We start from the raw sequence: 17,994 nt of genomic DNA on the forward strand, positions 1-17,994 counted from the left end.
GCTGACATAATCTTACTAGCTCAATTTTTAATACATGGAGACTTAAAAATTCCAGTATGCCCTAAATGGTGTGCAAGTTGGTCATAGCACCAGCAGAGTAACATCCATTTTGGTCTTGGGGATCCCTGTGGCAAACTCTACTCATGTCTGCTGCCTGCTATTGAACAGGCAGTGCTCTTTACTGGGGATACAAATAGATGACCTGGAACAGAGGCCAGTGGGGGAATGGGTGCAATAGCTGTGGGCCCAATCAGAGCCTAAGCCCTAGGGTGGGGTCAGCCAATTGAAGGGTTGGGAGGATAGTCAAAGATAAAAGGCATGTATGTAATTAACTTTTGTGAGGTGAAGCCCTCGTTGTCTTGAGAGTGGACAATGGTGATTGGTCCTGGGCATATGGTTTAATTGTCCCTCAATGTTCCAAAACAACCTAAGCACAGGGATCGATCAAATTTGATATGCAGTTGGAGTGAAAACAACAAGGGAAACCCACACTGGAAGTGCCCAACTGGGTTTCTGAAGTGGGATACAATGATCTAGAAATCCTTGGAGCATAGCAGACTGAGAGGTGATCTTATAGACGTGTATAAAATCATGAGGGGCATAGGCTGAATGCACTCAGTCATTTTCACAGAATTGGGGAATCAAGAACTAGAGGGCATAGGTTTAAGATGAAAGGGGAAAAATTTAGTAGGAATTTGAGGGGCAACATTTTTACACAGAGGATGGTGTGCATGTGGAATGAGCTGCCAGAGGAAGTGGCTGAGGCAGGTATAATAACAACTTTTAGAAGACAGTTGGACAGGTACGTGGGTAGGAAAAGTTAGAAGGTTATGGGACAAATGCTGGTAAATGGGACTAGCTTGGATGGATGTTTTGGTCAGCATGGACCAGTTGTGCCAAAGGGCCTGTTTCCACACTGTATGACTCTAAATGGTTGTGTTATTACACTTCATTCCATGGTAAATATGCTTTCAATAGTGAGGCACTGAAATAATTAAGTTATAGTCCCACACACAATTAATTAGTTGCTGAAGTGCAGTAATTAGGTAAGTACAGTAATCACTCCATGCACTGTATGAATCATGTAGCAAAGGGATTGATAGTAGCTTAAAAGTGGATCTGGCTCTGGAGAAGCAATTATTCATCAACGTGATCATCTGTCCAAGGAGGAAAGCCCTGGCTGATTTTCCTTCTGTCTGGTGCTGAGGCTGGTTATACATATTGGAAAAGAAGGAACAGCAAGAGCAGAACCATACCCTGAACATTAAGCTCTTGGGCTGTAAACCTCCTCCCACAGCAAGTTGCACATTACTCACTGGGGCAGAAAATAACTTGTATCTCTCATATGAACTCTCCTTGAAACTGCCTTCTGCAATATATCATAACATCTAGGGGAAAAGAATTACTTGTTTCCTATTTACCTACTGCGTACTGTGGGGAAAACAAGTGTTTTGTACCTGAAAGATTAATCTCCCCCTTCCCGCGCTGAGACATTGGTGTTCAGATGTGTAGCTCTAAGCATTTGCCATTTCCATTTCAGACAAGATCACGTTCTGCCACGGGCAACAACAGCTTCAATGTTCACCTCAGCCTGAACTGCTTGTGTATCCCTGTTGAAGACTTCATTCTATCTAGCTGGAGATCTTCCAGTTCTCTGTGTTATTAATGGCTGCAGTTGAGGTAACTAGCTGCGATGCGGAATGCTTTGATTGCAAGGCTCAGGTGGAGAGTTATGTTTTTGTACCTAACAGGCTTGCCTCAATACAGCTTCTGTTGTGTAGACAAAATTTTATTTGTTTCTCTTTGGGTCAATCAGATTATGAATTGTCAGAACTTAAACTGCCAGAAAACAACAGGGTCAGAGCTGTAACATTCAAGATGTAGGAAATGTCAATGATAAAAAGATACCGTTGACTCATCACGTTCATCTTAATAGGACACTGCTGTATTTTTTTCCTCAGTGGATGGAACTATTCAACAACTATAGATGTCAAGGTGGCTTAATTGCTTGCAACTTGGAATCAATGAGTTGTAGGTTTAAACTCAGTTTTGGGAATTAACTTCATAATCTAGATTATCATTGATGAGGGAAGAGAGACCCCTTATGAGTCAGATGTTAAACTGTCTGTCCAGATGCATGCAAAAGATTGTGTGGCACAATTTTTGAGAGGGGTGCAGGGGAGTTCTACTAGTACCTTAGCCAACAGACATTCTCCTCAAACTGTCACCTGGTTAATAACATCATTAAAAAATGCAAATAAAGAATGAAAAGTTCATTTCCAGGGAATAGAATTCAAAAGCAGCAAAGAATTCAAAGGTTGAGAAAGTACATTAAATCTTGGTTAGATTACTGGGCTCAGTTCCAAGCCATAATTAATTAGGATATAGAAACATAGAGTCATGAGAGAAGGTGAAAAAAACATTTACAAGAATGATTCCATTATGGAGAAACTAAAGCTCTCACGAAAGGCAACTAGACTGGTTTCTTACATTGAAAAAACACTTGAGCTGTGACCCAATGGAGGTCTTTATAACAGTGAGGGGATTTGACAGGGTAGCTGTAGTATCTCATGAAAACAGGCCCAACTGCCAGCCACGATTCCCATCTGAGCTGGTCCCATTTCCTGTGTTGGGCTCATGTCCCTCTAAAACTTTTCTATCCATGTACCTGTCCAAGTGCCTTTTAAATGTTACTAATGTACCTGCCTCAACCACTTCCTCTGGCAGCTCATTCCATATCCTGACCACCCTCTGGGTGAAAAAGTTGCCCCTCAAATTCCTACTAAATCTTTTCCCTTTCACTTTAAACCTATGCTCTCTAGTTCTTAATTTCCCAACCCTGGGAAAAAGACTGTGACCATTGACCCCATCTATGTTCCTCATGATTTCATACACCTTTATAATATCACCCTTCATTCTCCTACACTCTAATGAAAAAAGTCCCTCACTGCTCAACCTCTCACTGTAACTCAGTCCCTCAAGTCCTGGCAACATTCTCGTAAATTTCCAGCTTAAATGACATCTTTCCTATACCAAAGTGACCAAAACTGAACACAATATTCCAAATGTGGATTCACCAACATCTTGTACAACTGCAACATAACATCCCAACTTCTACACTCAGTGCCCTGACCGATGAAAGGCAGCATGCCAAAAGCCTTCTTCACCCACCCTGTCTACCTGCCACACCACTTTGTGTTTCTCTCGTGTTTCTAAATCCTGATTTATTATCGAAGAGAACTGAGCCCAGTAATTTAAATGTAATTTCTCTACTCTTGAATTCTATTCTTCCGGAAATAAATCCTCCATGATTTGCGTTTTGTTAACCAGATGACAGGTAGTTCCACTTTAAGGGGAGTACAGAACCATAGGTTTTAATGACAAGTCCATCACTGGTGAATCCAATAAGGAAATCTGGAATAAAAAGCTGCAGGTGCTGGAAATTCAAAACAAAAATGGAAACAGCCTGCAGAATCTCCAGGGGGAGAAACAGAGATGAACTCCAGGTGAAGGACCCTTCATCTGAAGTGAGAAAACATGTGTGTTAAGTTGCAGAGAGGGGTAGGAATCCTGCAGAATGGGAACAATGCAGAATCAGAGCAATTGAGGCAATTGGCTTTGATCTATTGAAGCTAATTGGATACAAGAGGGAGGAAGGAGTATGTTGATAGAGTTGGATGCAGCAGTGCAAGCTGAGGCATTTGTGGATCATAAGCACCTGTTTTGACCATTCAATCAACATTTAAAATGCCAGCTCAATGGTATGGCTAACATTCTGTTTAACTTTGGATACAAGCTTATTTTCTCAGACAATGTTGATTCTGTGTCCTTCCTCTGAAAAGCCATGGAAACTGGTTTGAGTACATGGCCAAGGACAGATTTGTGGGAAACTGTAAAGGGAATAGGTATATAGAGTCATCCAGCAGTGAATCCAGACTGCCTGTCATGTACCCACCTTATTCTAATATCCTATACTGTCCTCCCTTATCCTACACCAACCCCATTTTATTCTGGAGACACAAGAAACTGCAGATGCTGGAATCTGAAGCAAAAAACAAACTGCTGGAGGAACTCAACGAGTCAGGCAGCATCTGTGGAGGGAAATGGACAGTCGATGTTTCAGGTCGAGACCCTTCATCTGGACTCTCCCTTGACCTTTTTATTTCCAGCTGTTAAGAGACCCGGAACTCGACTGTCCATTTTCCTCTACAGATACTGCTTGATCTGCTGAGTTCCTCCAGCAGTTTGCTTTGTGCCCCATTTTAATGTCCCCACATTCCCATCAACTCCTCCCATGTTCTACTGCTCACCCACACACTAGGGGCAATTTACAGTGGCCAATTAACTTACCGACCCACACATCTTTGGGATGTGGGAAGAAACCGGAACACCCGGAGGAAACCCACATGGTCACAGGGAGAATGTGCAAACTCCACATGGTCAGTGCCAGAGGTCAGGATTGAACCTGGGTCTCTGGAGCTGCGAGGCAGCGGCTCTACAAGCTGCGCCACTGTGCCACCTAGAAAACGAAAATAATTGCAGGGCTAAGGAGAAAGAGATGGTAAATGGAACCAATTGGATAACCCTCTGGAACAGTAGGCACAGCACACTGAATGGTCAACTTCTGTGCTGCATTATACCACAACAGTTAAAAACTGGAACTGAGCCAACTAAAAGTGAACCCAGGCAAAATATTTTCACACAAAAGAATAAGGAATGCCCTGTCTCAGAAGGCAAGGAAAGCAAAACCAATTGTGGTGGTTTAAACGGGACACAGATACTACAGGCAGAGAAGGGCAGCATTTAATGGATTCAAGAGAGATGGGAGGAAACCGGGATTAAGGAGGCTTTGTGTTCCTGACTGAGACTGTGAAGACTTGTTTGCTGCCTCCATTTGGGCCCTGCAGCTGTGGCAAGAGCTCCCCTGCTTTCCATAGTCAGGTTACATCCATTTATCCTCTGAAAGCTGATCTGCCGACACTCCGCAGGTGTGAGCAATTCTTCAGCTACTATTCATGGTCGTGGAATTATAAACCACAATCCAGACAAAGTTTATTTTTAAACACAGTGTCCCGGTGCAGCAAGGAATTGAACTGGTTTGTTATATATTATAGATAATGTAAAAAAATATAATGTGTATCTACAAAACTCCAATTTCCCAGGAAAGGAGCCCTGTGAAAGGGTGAAGCGAAGGGTAAGGAGGATCCAAGAAGTAGCAGGATTTAGCCTCAACCACTTGAACTTGATCTGTCTTTCAATAAGATTGTGGCTGTTCTCCTGCCTCAGCACCACTTTCCTGTACTAACTCCATATCCCTCAATTCCCTTAATATCCAAATCTGTCTTGTGATTGAGCATCCACAGGCTTCTTGGAGAGAGAGAGTTCGCAAAGATTCACCACTCTCTGCATGAAGATGTTTCTTTGCCTCGCAGTCCTAAATGGCCAAACCCTTACTTTGAGACTGTAACCCCTGGTTTTAAATACCCCACCCAGTAGAAACACCATCCTTGCACCTATCCTGTCAAACCCACTTTGAATTCATCTCTCAGTCTTCTAAACTCCCAGTCTATCTCCTCAATGGAAACCTCCTCCCTCCCTGCCCCAAGAATCAATGTGGTGAAACTTCATTACATTCCTTCCACTGCAAATGTACCTTAGGCAGGGAGATCAGACCTGTGTGCAATGTTACAGGTGTAGTCTTGTCAAGGCCCAGTAATTGCAGTAAAACATCTTTATTAAGCACACAAGAAAATAGAAATACCAGTGGGCCTCCTTTTCAAGCCTGCCTTACTATTCAATATGATCATGGCTGACCTACCCAGGCCTCATCCCCTCTTCTGTGCCAGTTCCCCATAACCCTCAATTCCATGATCTTTCAAAAATTTATCTACTTCTTCTTTAAATACCCCCAGAGATTTAGCTTCGACAACATTCCAGGGTAAAGAATTCTAAAGAAGTTCCTATATAGCGTTTTAAATGAATCCCTTGGTCCCTTTCAGTATCCAGTAGGTTTCAATGGGATCCCCCTTCAACCTTCTAAACTCCATCGAGTACAGGCCCATGGACATTAAATGCTCCCCACATGTTAAGCCTTTCATTCCTGAGATCATTCTTGTGAACCTCCTCTGGACCCCCTGGTCAAAACTCTCCTACCACTGGAAATGTCTCAACATCTATTCTGTCACATATCCTATGTTGCAATAAGAACACACCTTATTCTTCTAACTTCCAAAGAATACAGATCTATTCTTCTACATATTCTTACTCAAATCTTATCCTTCCACTCAAATCCTTCTTCCTAAAGGTCACATCTGCAGTGCATTAACTTGATCTCTAAACATTTTCTTTCAGGATGGCTCTCTGATAGGAGAAGGAATTAGGTAAACTTATTCCTTGGGCCACAGTATAGTTTATTTAAAGTGTCAGAACATGTCCCTTGGCCTAAGGACTGGGGAAATTTCATCTGTTATCCATGCATTTGGAATATTGTGAGCAGTTTTGGGCCCCATATCTAAGGAAGGATGTGCTGGCCCTGGAGAGGGTCCAGAGGAGGTTCACAAGAATGGTCCCAGGAATGAAAGGCTGAACATGTAGGGAGCATTTAATGTCCATGGGCCTGTACTCGATGGAGTTTAGAAGGATGAGGGGGGGAAACCTACTGGATACTGAAAGGCCTGGATAGAGTGGACGTGGAGAGGATGTTTCCATTAGTAGGAGAGTCTAGGATCTGAAGACACAGCCTCAGAATAAAACTTTAAAACTGAGATGAGGAGGAATTTCTTCAGCCAGATGGTAAACCTGTGGAATGCGTTGCCACAGTGAGCAGTGGCGGCCAAGTCATTGGGTGTATTTAAGGCAGAGATTGGTAGGTTCTTGATTGGTAAGGGGGAATGCGGGAGAATGGGATTTTAAAAAATCAGCCATGATTGAATAGCGGAGCAGACTCAATGGGCCCAATGGCCTAATTCTGCTCCTATATCTTGTAGTCTTATGGTCTTATGGTTTAGTTGAGTGGCTGCCCCTAGATCTTAGTCCCTCAATATTAGGAAGAAAAACCATCCAGTCATCAATCCGACACCCAGTCGTCGATCCAAGGCCTCCCTCTATTGGATGGTGTTAACAATGCAGAAATAGGCCAAATGTCCATGTTAAATATTCGTGTTGCAAATGAGCCTCTTCCTGTTTTCTTCTCTGCCTCCTGAAATGAACCCCAGTGCTTCATTTCTCCTCCCCTCTCCTTTTACACCCGGAAGAAGCGAAGGAAAAGGCTTCATTATTACCCTTGAGCTTCATTAAGAAAAATCTAATTTCAAGCAGCTCGTGATGGAAGAGAGGAATCCAGCTGATCAAGTTGACTGGCCCTAAAAGATCAATTAAACAATGATCAATAATACCGAGTGTGACATCTCCAAAGTGTCACATGGGCAGCAGTGAACATCAGCGCTGCACTGTGTGCGGAACCCTGCACTGCTCATTTGTGAGAAGTGCCCGTCAGCAAAAAGCTGAGAGCAAATTCCCCATTAACCCCTTACTTGAACTTTATGAACCAGTACATGTTCAACTGGTGCAGTCAAATGCAGAGACTCAGGAAACTTGATGCTGAATGTCACATCAGCGGTTGGTTGTCTCCTGCTCAAACTGGTGCAGTGGTGACAACAGACCAACAGAGCTCAGCATCGTAACCTTGACTTAAGAAATCCAAGAAAAGCCGAGGGGAATTCTTAATTGGCTTTTTGTAACTGCATACATTTGCATGATCACTATAAGAAAATCCAGGTATCTTTTTGAGACTGGTTCACTCTCAAACTTGTTTCCAATATATAGTAAGCTGGATTGTAGCTTTATTTCCAAAAGAAAACACTACTCAGCTAGGATACTTTTAAGCAGAGATGCTTGCTGGATCATAACTTATTCAGCAGCTATTGCCACACCAAATGAATTTGATTTCTCGAGCACAGATTTGATGGGCCAAATGCCCTCCTCCTGTGCCATTACAACACTGTGATATTTACAGTATGTGCAAGTGTATGTAAGTTGCGTGTGTGTACCATGCATGGGGATGTGTGTATAAGATCACGTGTACTTGAATGTGCATGTGAGACCTTGTGCATGCATGTGTATTGTCATGTATGTTTGTGTGTGCATATGTGTGTGTGAGATCGTGAATGCCCGTGTATGTGTAGGCACTGGTGTTAATAGGGAACAGAGAGAAATGGAAGGACATCAGCATTAAAGAACTATGTTGTTCATTTCACTGCCCATTCCCAGCTGCTATTCCCCACATGTTCAGCTGGCTCGGTCTCCAACATTTGCCTCAAACAGAAGCCATGAGGAATCCATAGTTAAACACTCCTGCAGTTCAATGCACCCATGTTTAGTCAGGAAAAGTTAACCTATTTCGCTTTCAAACAAAACAGGTTCTGAAGCTAAGAGATTCCTCCCAAATAATACTTTCCAACCGATGTGCTCTTCTTCTGCTTGTGTAAGGCCAGAGCAACCTTTGTACATTGAATTTGAGGTTCGTAAGGCACTGTACAGTCTGTTTGGAGAGGGAGTTTATCCCAAAGATATCTCCATTGAGTTTGCATCAAGAGCAGGATGTCATTTGGCTCATCTGACATCACTGATTGGTCCCTTGTTTGATCTGGGTCACCTCATTCACTGGTAGAAGGGGATCTGATTTGCCACTGATGTATTAGGTGACAACATGGCCCATGTCCCATTTGGATCTTGCTTGGAACTGCCCATGTTCTTTGAGGCTGGTGAAACCCAGGCAGCATTGCCACTGGGTCTTGAATGAGTGCCTTGTCTTGGACAGTGATTACAATCTATTTGTTGGTGGTGTTGAAGATGAGGTGGGGAGCAGCAAACCTGGAAAGGTTCTTTGAAGCCATCCAGTGAGTTGGAGGAGGAATCAGAGAGGCTCTATTGGACTGGTAGGTGTGGGTCACTGACTATCACTGTGTGTTGTAGTATCTCATTGAACGACTTGTATCAGTACATGTTAGCTTCAAGCTTCATGAAGTCCTTTGGATTAACAACCTCGTTAACATTGAGTACCAGGGCTCTTTGCCTCATTATTGCCATCAGCCTCTCTATCCCTCCACCAAGTCAAAGGCTGTGGGCTGTAGTCCAGATATTCGAGAACAAAATCTGGGCTAACACTACACCACAGTACTTGGGGGAATGCTGTTTTGACAGAGGGGCTCTTTCATCACACTACATAAAATCCTACGACTGTGAAGAAGAGCAAGGAAATTCTCCCATGTCATAGCATGGGACCAGACCCTTCAGCCCACTGAGTCCACAGTGACCATTAAGCACCATTTGAAACTAATCCTAATTTATTCTCCCACATTCCCATCAATTTGCCCCCAGATTCTATCACTCACCTACACACTAGAAGCAACTTACAGTGGCCAATTAACCTGACACATCTTTGGGATGTGCAAGAGAAATCGGAGCAACTGGAGGAAACCCACGTGGTCACAGGGAGAACGTGAAACCTCCACACAGACAGCAGCAACTGAGGTCAGGATTGAGCCTGGGTCACTGGAGTTGTGTGGCGACTGTGCCACCATCAATTATTCCCATCCAACTATTATCAATAACAGATGAACTGCTCACCACCAAACTGTAGCATGTGGGAAATCCACATATACAGATCAGCTGCTGTGTTTCCTACATTACAATGGAGCTTATACTTTGGAAAGTGCTCTGAGATGTTCTGAGGTTGTGAAGGACACTAATGCAAGTCTTCCTTTGCTCTGGTGACCTTTAGAAAACAGTAAACCAGTGATTAACCAGCACCTCAGCACAACAGTGATGCCATAATTGCAGACTTTCCAGACTATTGGATATTACTCCTATTAATACATCAACACATTTTTAATTCATATATTTTAGATGTTACACAGCAGTAAAGTAAATGTTCCTGTCAACCAGGTGAGCTTAAAGGAAGTGGGGGAAATAGGATGCCAATGAGTTTAGAGCGAAGGAAATGGGGGCCCAGTAAGTTGAAAGGGAGTATGGGAACAGGATCCCAGTAAATTTAAAAGAAGTGCAGGAAATGGGATTCCCAGGAGTTTAAAAGGCATGTGTAAATGGGGTCCCAATGAGTTTAAAGGGAATGCAGGAAATGGGGCCCCAGTGAATTTAAAGGGATTGTGGGAACAGAGCCCGGTGAGTTTAAAAGGAGCATGGGAATGGATCCTGGTAAGTTTAAAGAGAGAAGGAATGCAGGAAACAGGATCCTGATGGGAAAGGGGGTCCAGTGGGTTTAAAGGGAATGTGGGAATGGGGCCCCAATGAGTTTAAAAAGAACACTCGAATTGGGGCCCTGGTGAGTTTAAAAGATGTGTGGGATACAGAAGCCAAACTATCAGATTTCCGAACAAGAGGATAGCAGATTTTCACTTTGACCCTGAGATGTATTTATGGACAAAAGAAAGAAAAGTGGTTGACCTAAGGCGAGGCTTCAACACTTACCTGAGAGACCTTCCGCACCACGTCTGTGCCAATGCTGAGTCCCCGGACGAAGGAACGAGCTGCAATGAAGACCCGGGTTAGCCGTATCTTGAAGAAGCGAGGCACCTCACCGAAGGGCCTCAGTGGCTCTGCGTGCTTCACCATACACTCCAGGTAGTCATCGCTGATTTGGTAGTGTGGGTTCTGGTGCTTGAACTGGCGCTCCATCAGCCTTGACCAGAACTCATTCAGCACCTCCTCCAGGTTGATGTTGGCACCCTTGTAGTAGCGGCGCAGCTCGTTGAATAGATCCTTGAAGATCTTGCTATTCTCAAAGTAATGCAGTCCGTACATGTGTGTGAACTTCCTGTGAAGGTTCTTTTCCGATTGGTCCAGCAGTTCTTGGAAATAATCTGTGGATGAGAAAGCCAAATGGTCATGAACAATGCCCAAATTACAAAACATATTGGACCCTGTTCTCCTAGGACTTGAATCATGGACCAATCTCCAGCAGCCCCATCCATCCAGACAGAATCCAGCTACTCCCTCATTCTCCAAGACACAAGTATTTGTAGGAAAACCCCAATGGCTTGGTTTCTGGCTGATTGGCTTCCGTTTCCTATGCTCCTTTTAGCTCACTAGGGAGCTGGTTCCCATGTTCTCATAAATTTACGAGGGGCTATTTCTGTGTTCCTTTCAAACTCACCAGGGCCCTGTTTCCTGTGATCTCTTTAAAATTACAGAGGCGCTGTTTCCACATTTCTTTTAAACTCACTGAGGCCCTATTTCCACACTCCTTTGAGACTCACCATGCTATATTTCCTTATGGCATAGGAATTCAGCCCACTGAGTCCATGCTGGCTCATGGGGCAATCCCATTAATCCCACTCCTCTGCTTATTTCCCATTACATATTCTTTCTCAGATGCCCATTAACTCCCCTCTGATTTTCTTACCACCCACCTACACACGAAGGACAACAGTCGATTGACCTACCAACCTACACGTCTTTGGGGTAATGGGAAGAAACCGGAGCACCTGGAGGAATCCCACACTGTTACAAGGAAAACATGAAAACTCCACACAGACAGCACCCGAGGTCTGGATTGAACCCGTGTCTCTGGAGCTGTGAGGCAGCTGCTCTACTAACTGCACAACTGTGCTGCCCCCTCCACTTCCTATAATGTGTCCATCATGATGAATAATTCTCTGCATCACCCTCTTATATCATCCGATTTCTCCGTGTACCATCTGATGGTCTCTTCCTGCTCCTCACATTGACACAACATCAAGACATCTTGGTACATTCTTTGCCAACACTTTACAGCCTTCCCCTTGTTTTTTTGAATGAAAAGTCATCGTAGTAAACCCTCCAGTCTTTGCCACTGAAGTACCAGAATACTAGTTGCCAATCATTTGGCAGTGGCTCATCATGTGGTGTTGCAGCGGAATCAGAAAGATCTGTACTGAGCCAATGTTATGGACACCTCCGTTGTCTCAAGTTTCCTTGCTGCATCCCTCAACACAGCACTGTGAGCCTTACTGCCCTTCCCTACCAACAACAGATGGCGTGTACATGTGTGTGAACATAATATAATCTCTCTGAGATGCCTTTCATAGATGGCTTGCTGAATCCGAGGGCAGGTTTCTGATAAATAGTTAAAATCAGCCAGGTTATTTACCCATCCTGGAGCTGAGAGAGTGTTTTTTATCACCAGCACAGGTCCTCTTCGATGTATCTCACCCATCAATTTCATCACTGGGACCTGACTACAATCTTAACTTTAAATGGGAAGCAGCAGTCAATTTCCTGCCAGGCCCAGCCTTCTTGAGAAAAGGGTTGGGACTAAACAGACCCAAGCGGAATCACTTTTAATTTCCTTGAACCCTCTGAGAGCCCAGGATTGGTCTTCCAGTATCCAGGAGGGAAGCTCAGCCACACCATTCCTAGATGTCGCCTATTGCCTTCATACATCTCTTCTAACATCACAGTTTGGTGCTAAATTATGTTTGATTACTGCTCCATGGGATGACATTACTAGGTTAATGTTGCAGCTTGTTGCAGGGGTGAAGACAGTCATAGACCCATACAGCACAGAGAAATCCATGTTGGCTCATTGTCTTGTGCTGTTGCTATATGTGAGCTGTCTAATTTGTCCCACTAACCTGTTCTTTCCTCAGGTCTGAGTGTATATGCCATTCCCCTGTCAAAAGTTCCCAAAGACATCGCTGAAGTCTGAGAGATTCCCAGCAACCTAAATGTTCTCTTCTCCAGGTCCATGTAAACCTCAGGAACTGAAGCCCGCCCCAGGCATAGCTCATTTGTCTCACAGCTCCAGACACGGGTTCGATCCTGACCTTCAGTGCTGTCCATGTGGAGTTCATGAGCCTCCCAGTGACTGCATGGGTTTCCTCCTGGGTTCCTCCTCATCCCAAAGAGATGTGGGTTGGTACGTTAATTGACCATGGTAAATTATTCCTAGTGTGCAGCTGAGTGGAAGAATCTGGGGGAGTTAATGGAAATGCGGGATGAGTAAAAATGAGGCTAAGGCTGGATTAGGGTAAATGGGCAGATGTGGCGATCGCTTTGCAGAGCACCTGTGCTCAGTCCACAGGAGTGACCCTAAGCTTCCTGCTGCCTGCCACTTTAATTCGCTGTCCCACTCCTACTCTGACCTCTCTGTCTGTAGCCTCCTGCACTGAGGCCCAATGCAAACTCAAGGAACAACACCTTATCTTCCATCTGGGCATGCTGCAGATTCTTACATGGCCTCACGGGTGGATAGAGCAGTTAAGAAGGCCTATGGGATGTTGGCTTTCATACATTATGGGACTGAGTTTAAGAGCCGCGAAGTGATGATGCAGCTTTACAAAACTCTAGTTAGGCCACACTTGGAGTACTGTGTTCAGTTCTGGTTGCTGCATTATAGGAAGGATGTGGAGGCGTTGGAGAGGGTGCAGAGGAGATTTACCAGGATGCTGCCTGGATTAGAGCGTATGGAATATGAGCAAAGGCTTAAGGTGCTAGGGCTTTATTCACTGGAAAGGAGGAGGATGAGAGGAGACATGATACAGGTATATAAAATATTGAAAGGAATAGATAGAGTAGACAGCCAGCGCCTCCTTCCCAGGGCACCAATGCTCAAGACGAGAGGGCATGACTTTAAGGTTATGGGTGGGAGGTTCAGGGGAGATGTCAGGGGGAGGATTTTCACTCAGAGAGTGGTTGGTGCATGGAATGCACTGCCTGGGGTGGTGGTGGAGGCAGATACATTGGACAGGTTCAAGAGCTTGTTGGATAGGCATATTGAGGAATGTGAGATAGAGGGATATGCGGGAGGAAAGGGTTAGATAGCGTGAGGGTGGTTTGATGGACGGCACAACATGGTGGGCCAAAGGGCCTGTTTTATGCTGTATGGTTCTATGGTTCTAATAGGTAGATACAGCAATGATGATTTCCTCTGGATGGGGTGTCGAGAACCAGGAGTCACTGTCTTAGAATAGATCAGCCATTTAAGAAATTTCTTCACCCAAAGGGGAGCTAATATTTGAAATTCTCTACCCAAGAGTTCTGTGGAGGCTCAACTGCTGAGTGCATTCAAGACAGCAATTAACACATTTTTGGATATTAAAGGAATCAAGAGATGTGTGGTTAGCATGGGAAAGTGGCACTGAAGTAGGACATCAGTCACAATCTTACTGAATGGTAGAAAAGGAGTGAAGGGTTGAACGTCCCACTCCTGTTTCTCTTTCTTCTGTTTGTATGTTTATGATCTGCGCTGTCTAGTGGAGAGCTGAAGCAAGAGCAGGGATATGTTGAACCTGAGTGTTGCCGGCAAGGCCAGTGTTTATTGTCTACCCCCTATTTGACTTTGTGAAGCCTGCAGTCAAGAACACTGCAGTCCCTCTGGTGAAGGAACTCCTTCAGTGCTGTTATGGAGGGAGATCTAGGGCCTAGACCCAGTGATGATGAAGGACAGGTGATATATTTCAGGTCACGATGGTGCATTACTGGGGGAGGGGAACCTGCAGATGCTTATGGTGTGATGGAAGTTCGACATGCACAAGAGGCTACAGTTGGAACAGCCCCATCATCCTCTATTGTGGAGACCAAAAAGGTGGAGGAATTTGAAAACAGAGTTTATTTGAGGCTTTTCAAGTCTGCAACCACTGTAGTGCAACAAAGGTATTGGGAACTTACCTGGGCTTGGTGTCAGTTTGAATATGTACAGCAGAGCTATGTAGCCATGTCAGTACATAGTGACTGTCTCAATGCAAATAGCAAATCTTTCACATGCAGGGGAAGGGGAATGGAATATTCCACAACATTGACCTGCAAAGGCCCTTCAGAAAAATTTGGAGCACTCCTTGTGTCCTTGAGCCCATGGATGAAGAGCTCAGCATCTTTACAAATTGAGTTTAAACCCAGGGCAGCTGCTTTTATTAGGAGCTAATGAGATGCTGTTACCTTTTACAACTGCTGTCTTTCTTTCTTTGATTAAGTACATGTCAGAATGCTGCAAATTTTTAAAGGGAGCTTTGTAAAATTCAACAAGATGCAAGACATTTAATTTCCATTTCTTTCAGCTTGACTCATTAGGGCCAGGGTGAGACTCTGTCTCCTATAACAGAGCACAGGGAGACTTCCAATCGATTCTTCTCAGCAAATGATTGAATAGTTGCCTGTTCCGCAAAGGCTCTTTGCTCCATTTTCTCGTCACGCAGCACTGATACTCATCACTGGCCAAGTAGCCACCATCCTGGCATTTTCCTTGTGTCAGAACATTCCATGGTTCTCTCAAGGGCATTACAGGCAAAGGCTGGTACTGTTCCCATTTAACTACAGGATACTAGTCAAACACATTTAAGGTGAGATGGGGAAAGTTTAAAGGAGATGTGTGGGGCAAGTTTTTTTTACACAGAGGGTGGTGGCGGCTAGAATGGGCTGTAGTGGAAGCAGATACGATAGTGGCATTTTAGAGGCTTTTAGATAGACATATTAATATGCAGGGAATGGAGGGATATGGATCATGTATAAACATAAGAGATTAAGTTTAATTTGGCATTGTGTTCAACACAGACAGTATGGGCTGAGGGGCCTGTTTCTGTGCTGTACTGTTCTATGTTCTATGTAACATCAGTAAGCACAGGTGAACTTTGCAGTATAATAACCAGGGTGAAAACTGTAACTGGTATGACTCTCCTGATTTCCCTGTCAGCCCAGAACAATCCTACTAATCGTTAACTTTGGCTGGAGTTAGCTAACACACTTCAGCTTCCATTTCTTCTTCAAAGAGAGAAGGTCAAGTTTCCGAGCTCTCTTTGAAAACACTTTCCACTTTCATTTCTCGCACATGTTCTAACGGCTTCATGTCTTTGATAGTTTTCGACAGGGACATTGGATATGCAGTTGAAGAAGGACAGATAAGTTGGACAAATTGGATAGCTCATTCAGAAAGATAGCACAGGGTGACAGGCAGATTTGGCTTCTTTCTATGCTGTACAATTCTATGCTTCTCTCAATTACAACAACCTGCACAAAATAACCCATTAACCCAGTGAAACAATGCAACTATCAAACACAATTTAGCACAAAGCTATGTAAGATGTTCTTACATGGAGAACAACATGGGAACTGGCCTGATTACCCATCCAGAGGAGCAATCCCGTCAGTCCCATTCCACCACCTTTACTTCCCTGCAGCCTTTTCTCCCACACACTTGTCCATCATATCCCCTTTGGTCAGTCCATATGAAGAACCTCGACCTGAAATATCGATTGTCCATTTCCCTCCACAGATGCTGCCTGATCTGTTGAGTTCCTCCAGCGTTTTGCTCCAGATTCTAGCATCTGCAGTCTTTTGTATCTCTGTAACCCATTTGATGTTCTTTGCCACAATCCACACTAAGTAATAGTTTACAGCAGCTAGTTAACCCATCAACACGTCATTGGGATGTGGGAGGATATCGGAGCACCCAGAGGAATCCCATGCAGTCATAAAGAGAGCGTGCAAACTCCATACAAAGAGAGGTCAGGATCGAACCTGGGTCGCCGGAGCTAAAAGGTAGCAGCTCTAACTGCTGTGCCACTGTGCCACCCTCTGAGAGCAGCTTGGTTAGGTAGGTAGGAATGGAGGAGAGTGTGGTGTCCATCAGCACCACTTCACAAAATGGCTTGGAGAATTTATTTCATGTTAAGGTCACTATTTGGGTACGCAGGTTGATAGGGTGGTAAAGAAGGCGTATGGCATGCTTTCCTTTATTAGTCAAGGCACTGAGTTCAAGAGTCAGGAAGTTTTGTTGCAGCTTTATAATGCTCGGGAGTATTGCATTCAATTCTGATCACCCCATTTTGGAAAGGATGTGGAGGCTTTGGAGGGGGTGCAGAAGTTTACCAGGATGCTGCCTGGATTAGAGGGCATGTGCTATAATGAGAGGTTGGACAAACTTGAGTTGTTTTCTCTGGAGCGGCGGAGGCTGAAGGGAAACCTGACAGAAGTTTTTAAGATTATGAGAAGCACAGATAGAGTAAGACAGTCCAGGGTCGAAATGTCTAATACTAGATGGCATGCATTTAAGGTGAGAAGGGGTAAGTTCGAAGGAGACAAGTTTTATTTTTACACAGAGAGTGATGGGTGCCTGGAATGCACTGCCAGGGGTGCTGGTGGAGGCAAATATAATAGAGGCGTTTAATAGGCTCTTAGATTGGCACATGAATGTGCAGAGAGTGGAAGGAACATGGACATTGCATAGGCATAAGGGATTAATTTAGTTAGGTGCTTAATTACCAGTTTAATTAGTTCAGCAAACGTCATGGGCCAAAGGGCCTGTTCCTATGCTGTACTGTTCCATGTTCTATTTGTGCAGATGCTTTGTTGCTATTGGCTGCCCCAGATTGCATACACCACAAAGGTTCTGCTTCCATGCCATTTTGCTGCCTGCAGTGCATTCCCAACACAGCGCTGCTCAGCACTGTTTTCCTTTGACCTCAGCAGAGAATTCATCCCTCGATTATCTGTAATCGCTGCTCTAGTTTCAGCTGCTGAGCATCTGTAGGACACTCATCAGGATGTGGAAAGATATGATCTTGATGGGCATGTGTTCCAGGAATGGACACATGGCTGGTGATCACAACAGTTGGGTCAAAGTTTTGTTTAATGCTTTTATTTTTAGACTGGTGGATTAAATCATTTTGGAGGACTACCAAAATATATGGAATAGTTGGGACTTTGCCTTTCTGCTGATATGAATGCAGCAATTGTTAGTTTGCCGATTTATTGTACACACCTGCTGACTAATTTTCTCCTGGGTTTGTATGGCCAATGATTCTAACTTCAGCAAACACATACTGGAGTGGTGACTCTACATGTAGGTCTGGACTGGAGGCCAGATTTAACTCCGAGGCTGTTCGGAACAGGAGCGCTATAGGTACGAGGCATACAGTCATACAGTGCGGAAACAGGCCCTTCGGCTCACCAAGTCCGTGCCAACCATCAACCACACATTTGCACTAATATTGAGTTAGAAAA

General features: G+C 44.3%; 1 protein-coding gene across 1 annotated transcript in view; it reads right to left on the reverse strand.

The window, feature by feature from the left end:
* The window catches only part of LOC127571727 (glypican-1-like), a 165,533-nt gene that overhangs the window by 50,312 nt on the left and 97,227 nt on the right, over positions 1–17,994 (reverse strand). The window contains exon 3 of the mRNA XM_052018374.1: positions 10,489–10,880. Within this exon, the coding sequence (XP_051874334.1) occupies positions 10,489–10,880 (392 nt within the window). The remainder of the gene's footprint in view (positions 1–10,488; positions 10,881–17,994) is intronic.

The sequence above is a fragment of the Pristis pectinata genome, chromosome 6 (genome assembly GCF_009764475.1).
Source record: "Pristis pectinata isolate sPriPec2 chromosome 6, sPriPec2.1.pri, whole genome shotgun sequence".
Taxonomy (NCBI): Eukaryota; Metazoa; Chordata; class Chondrichthyes; order Rhinopristiformes; family Pristidae; genus Pristis; species Pristis pectinata.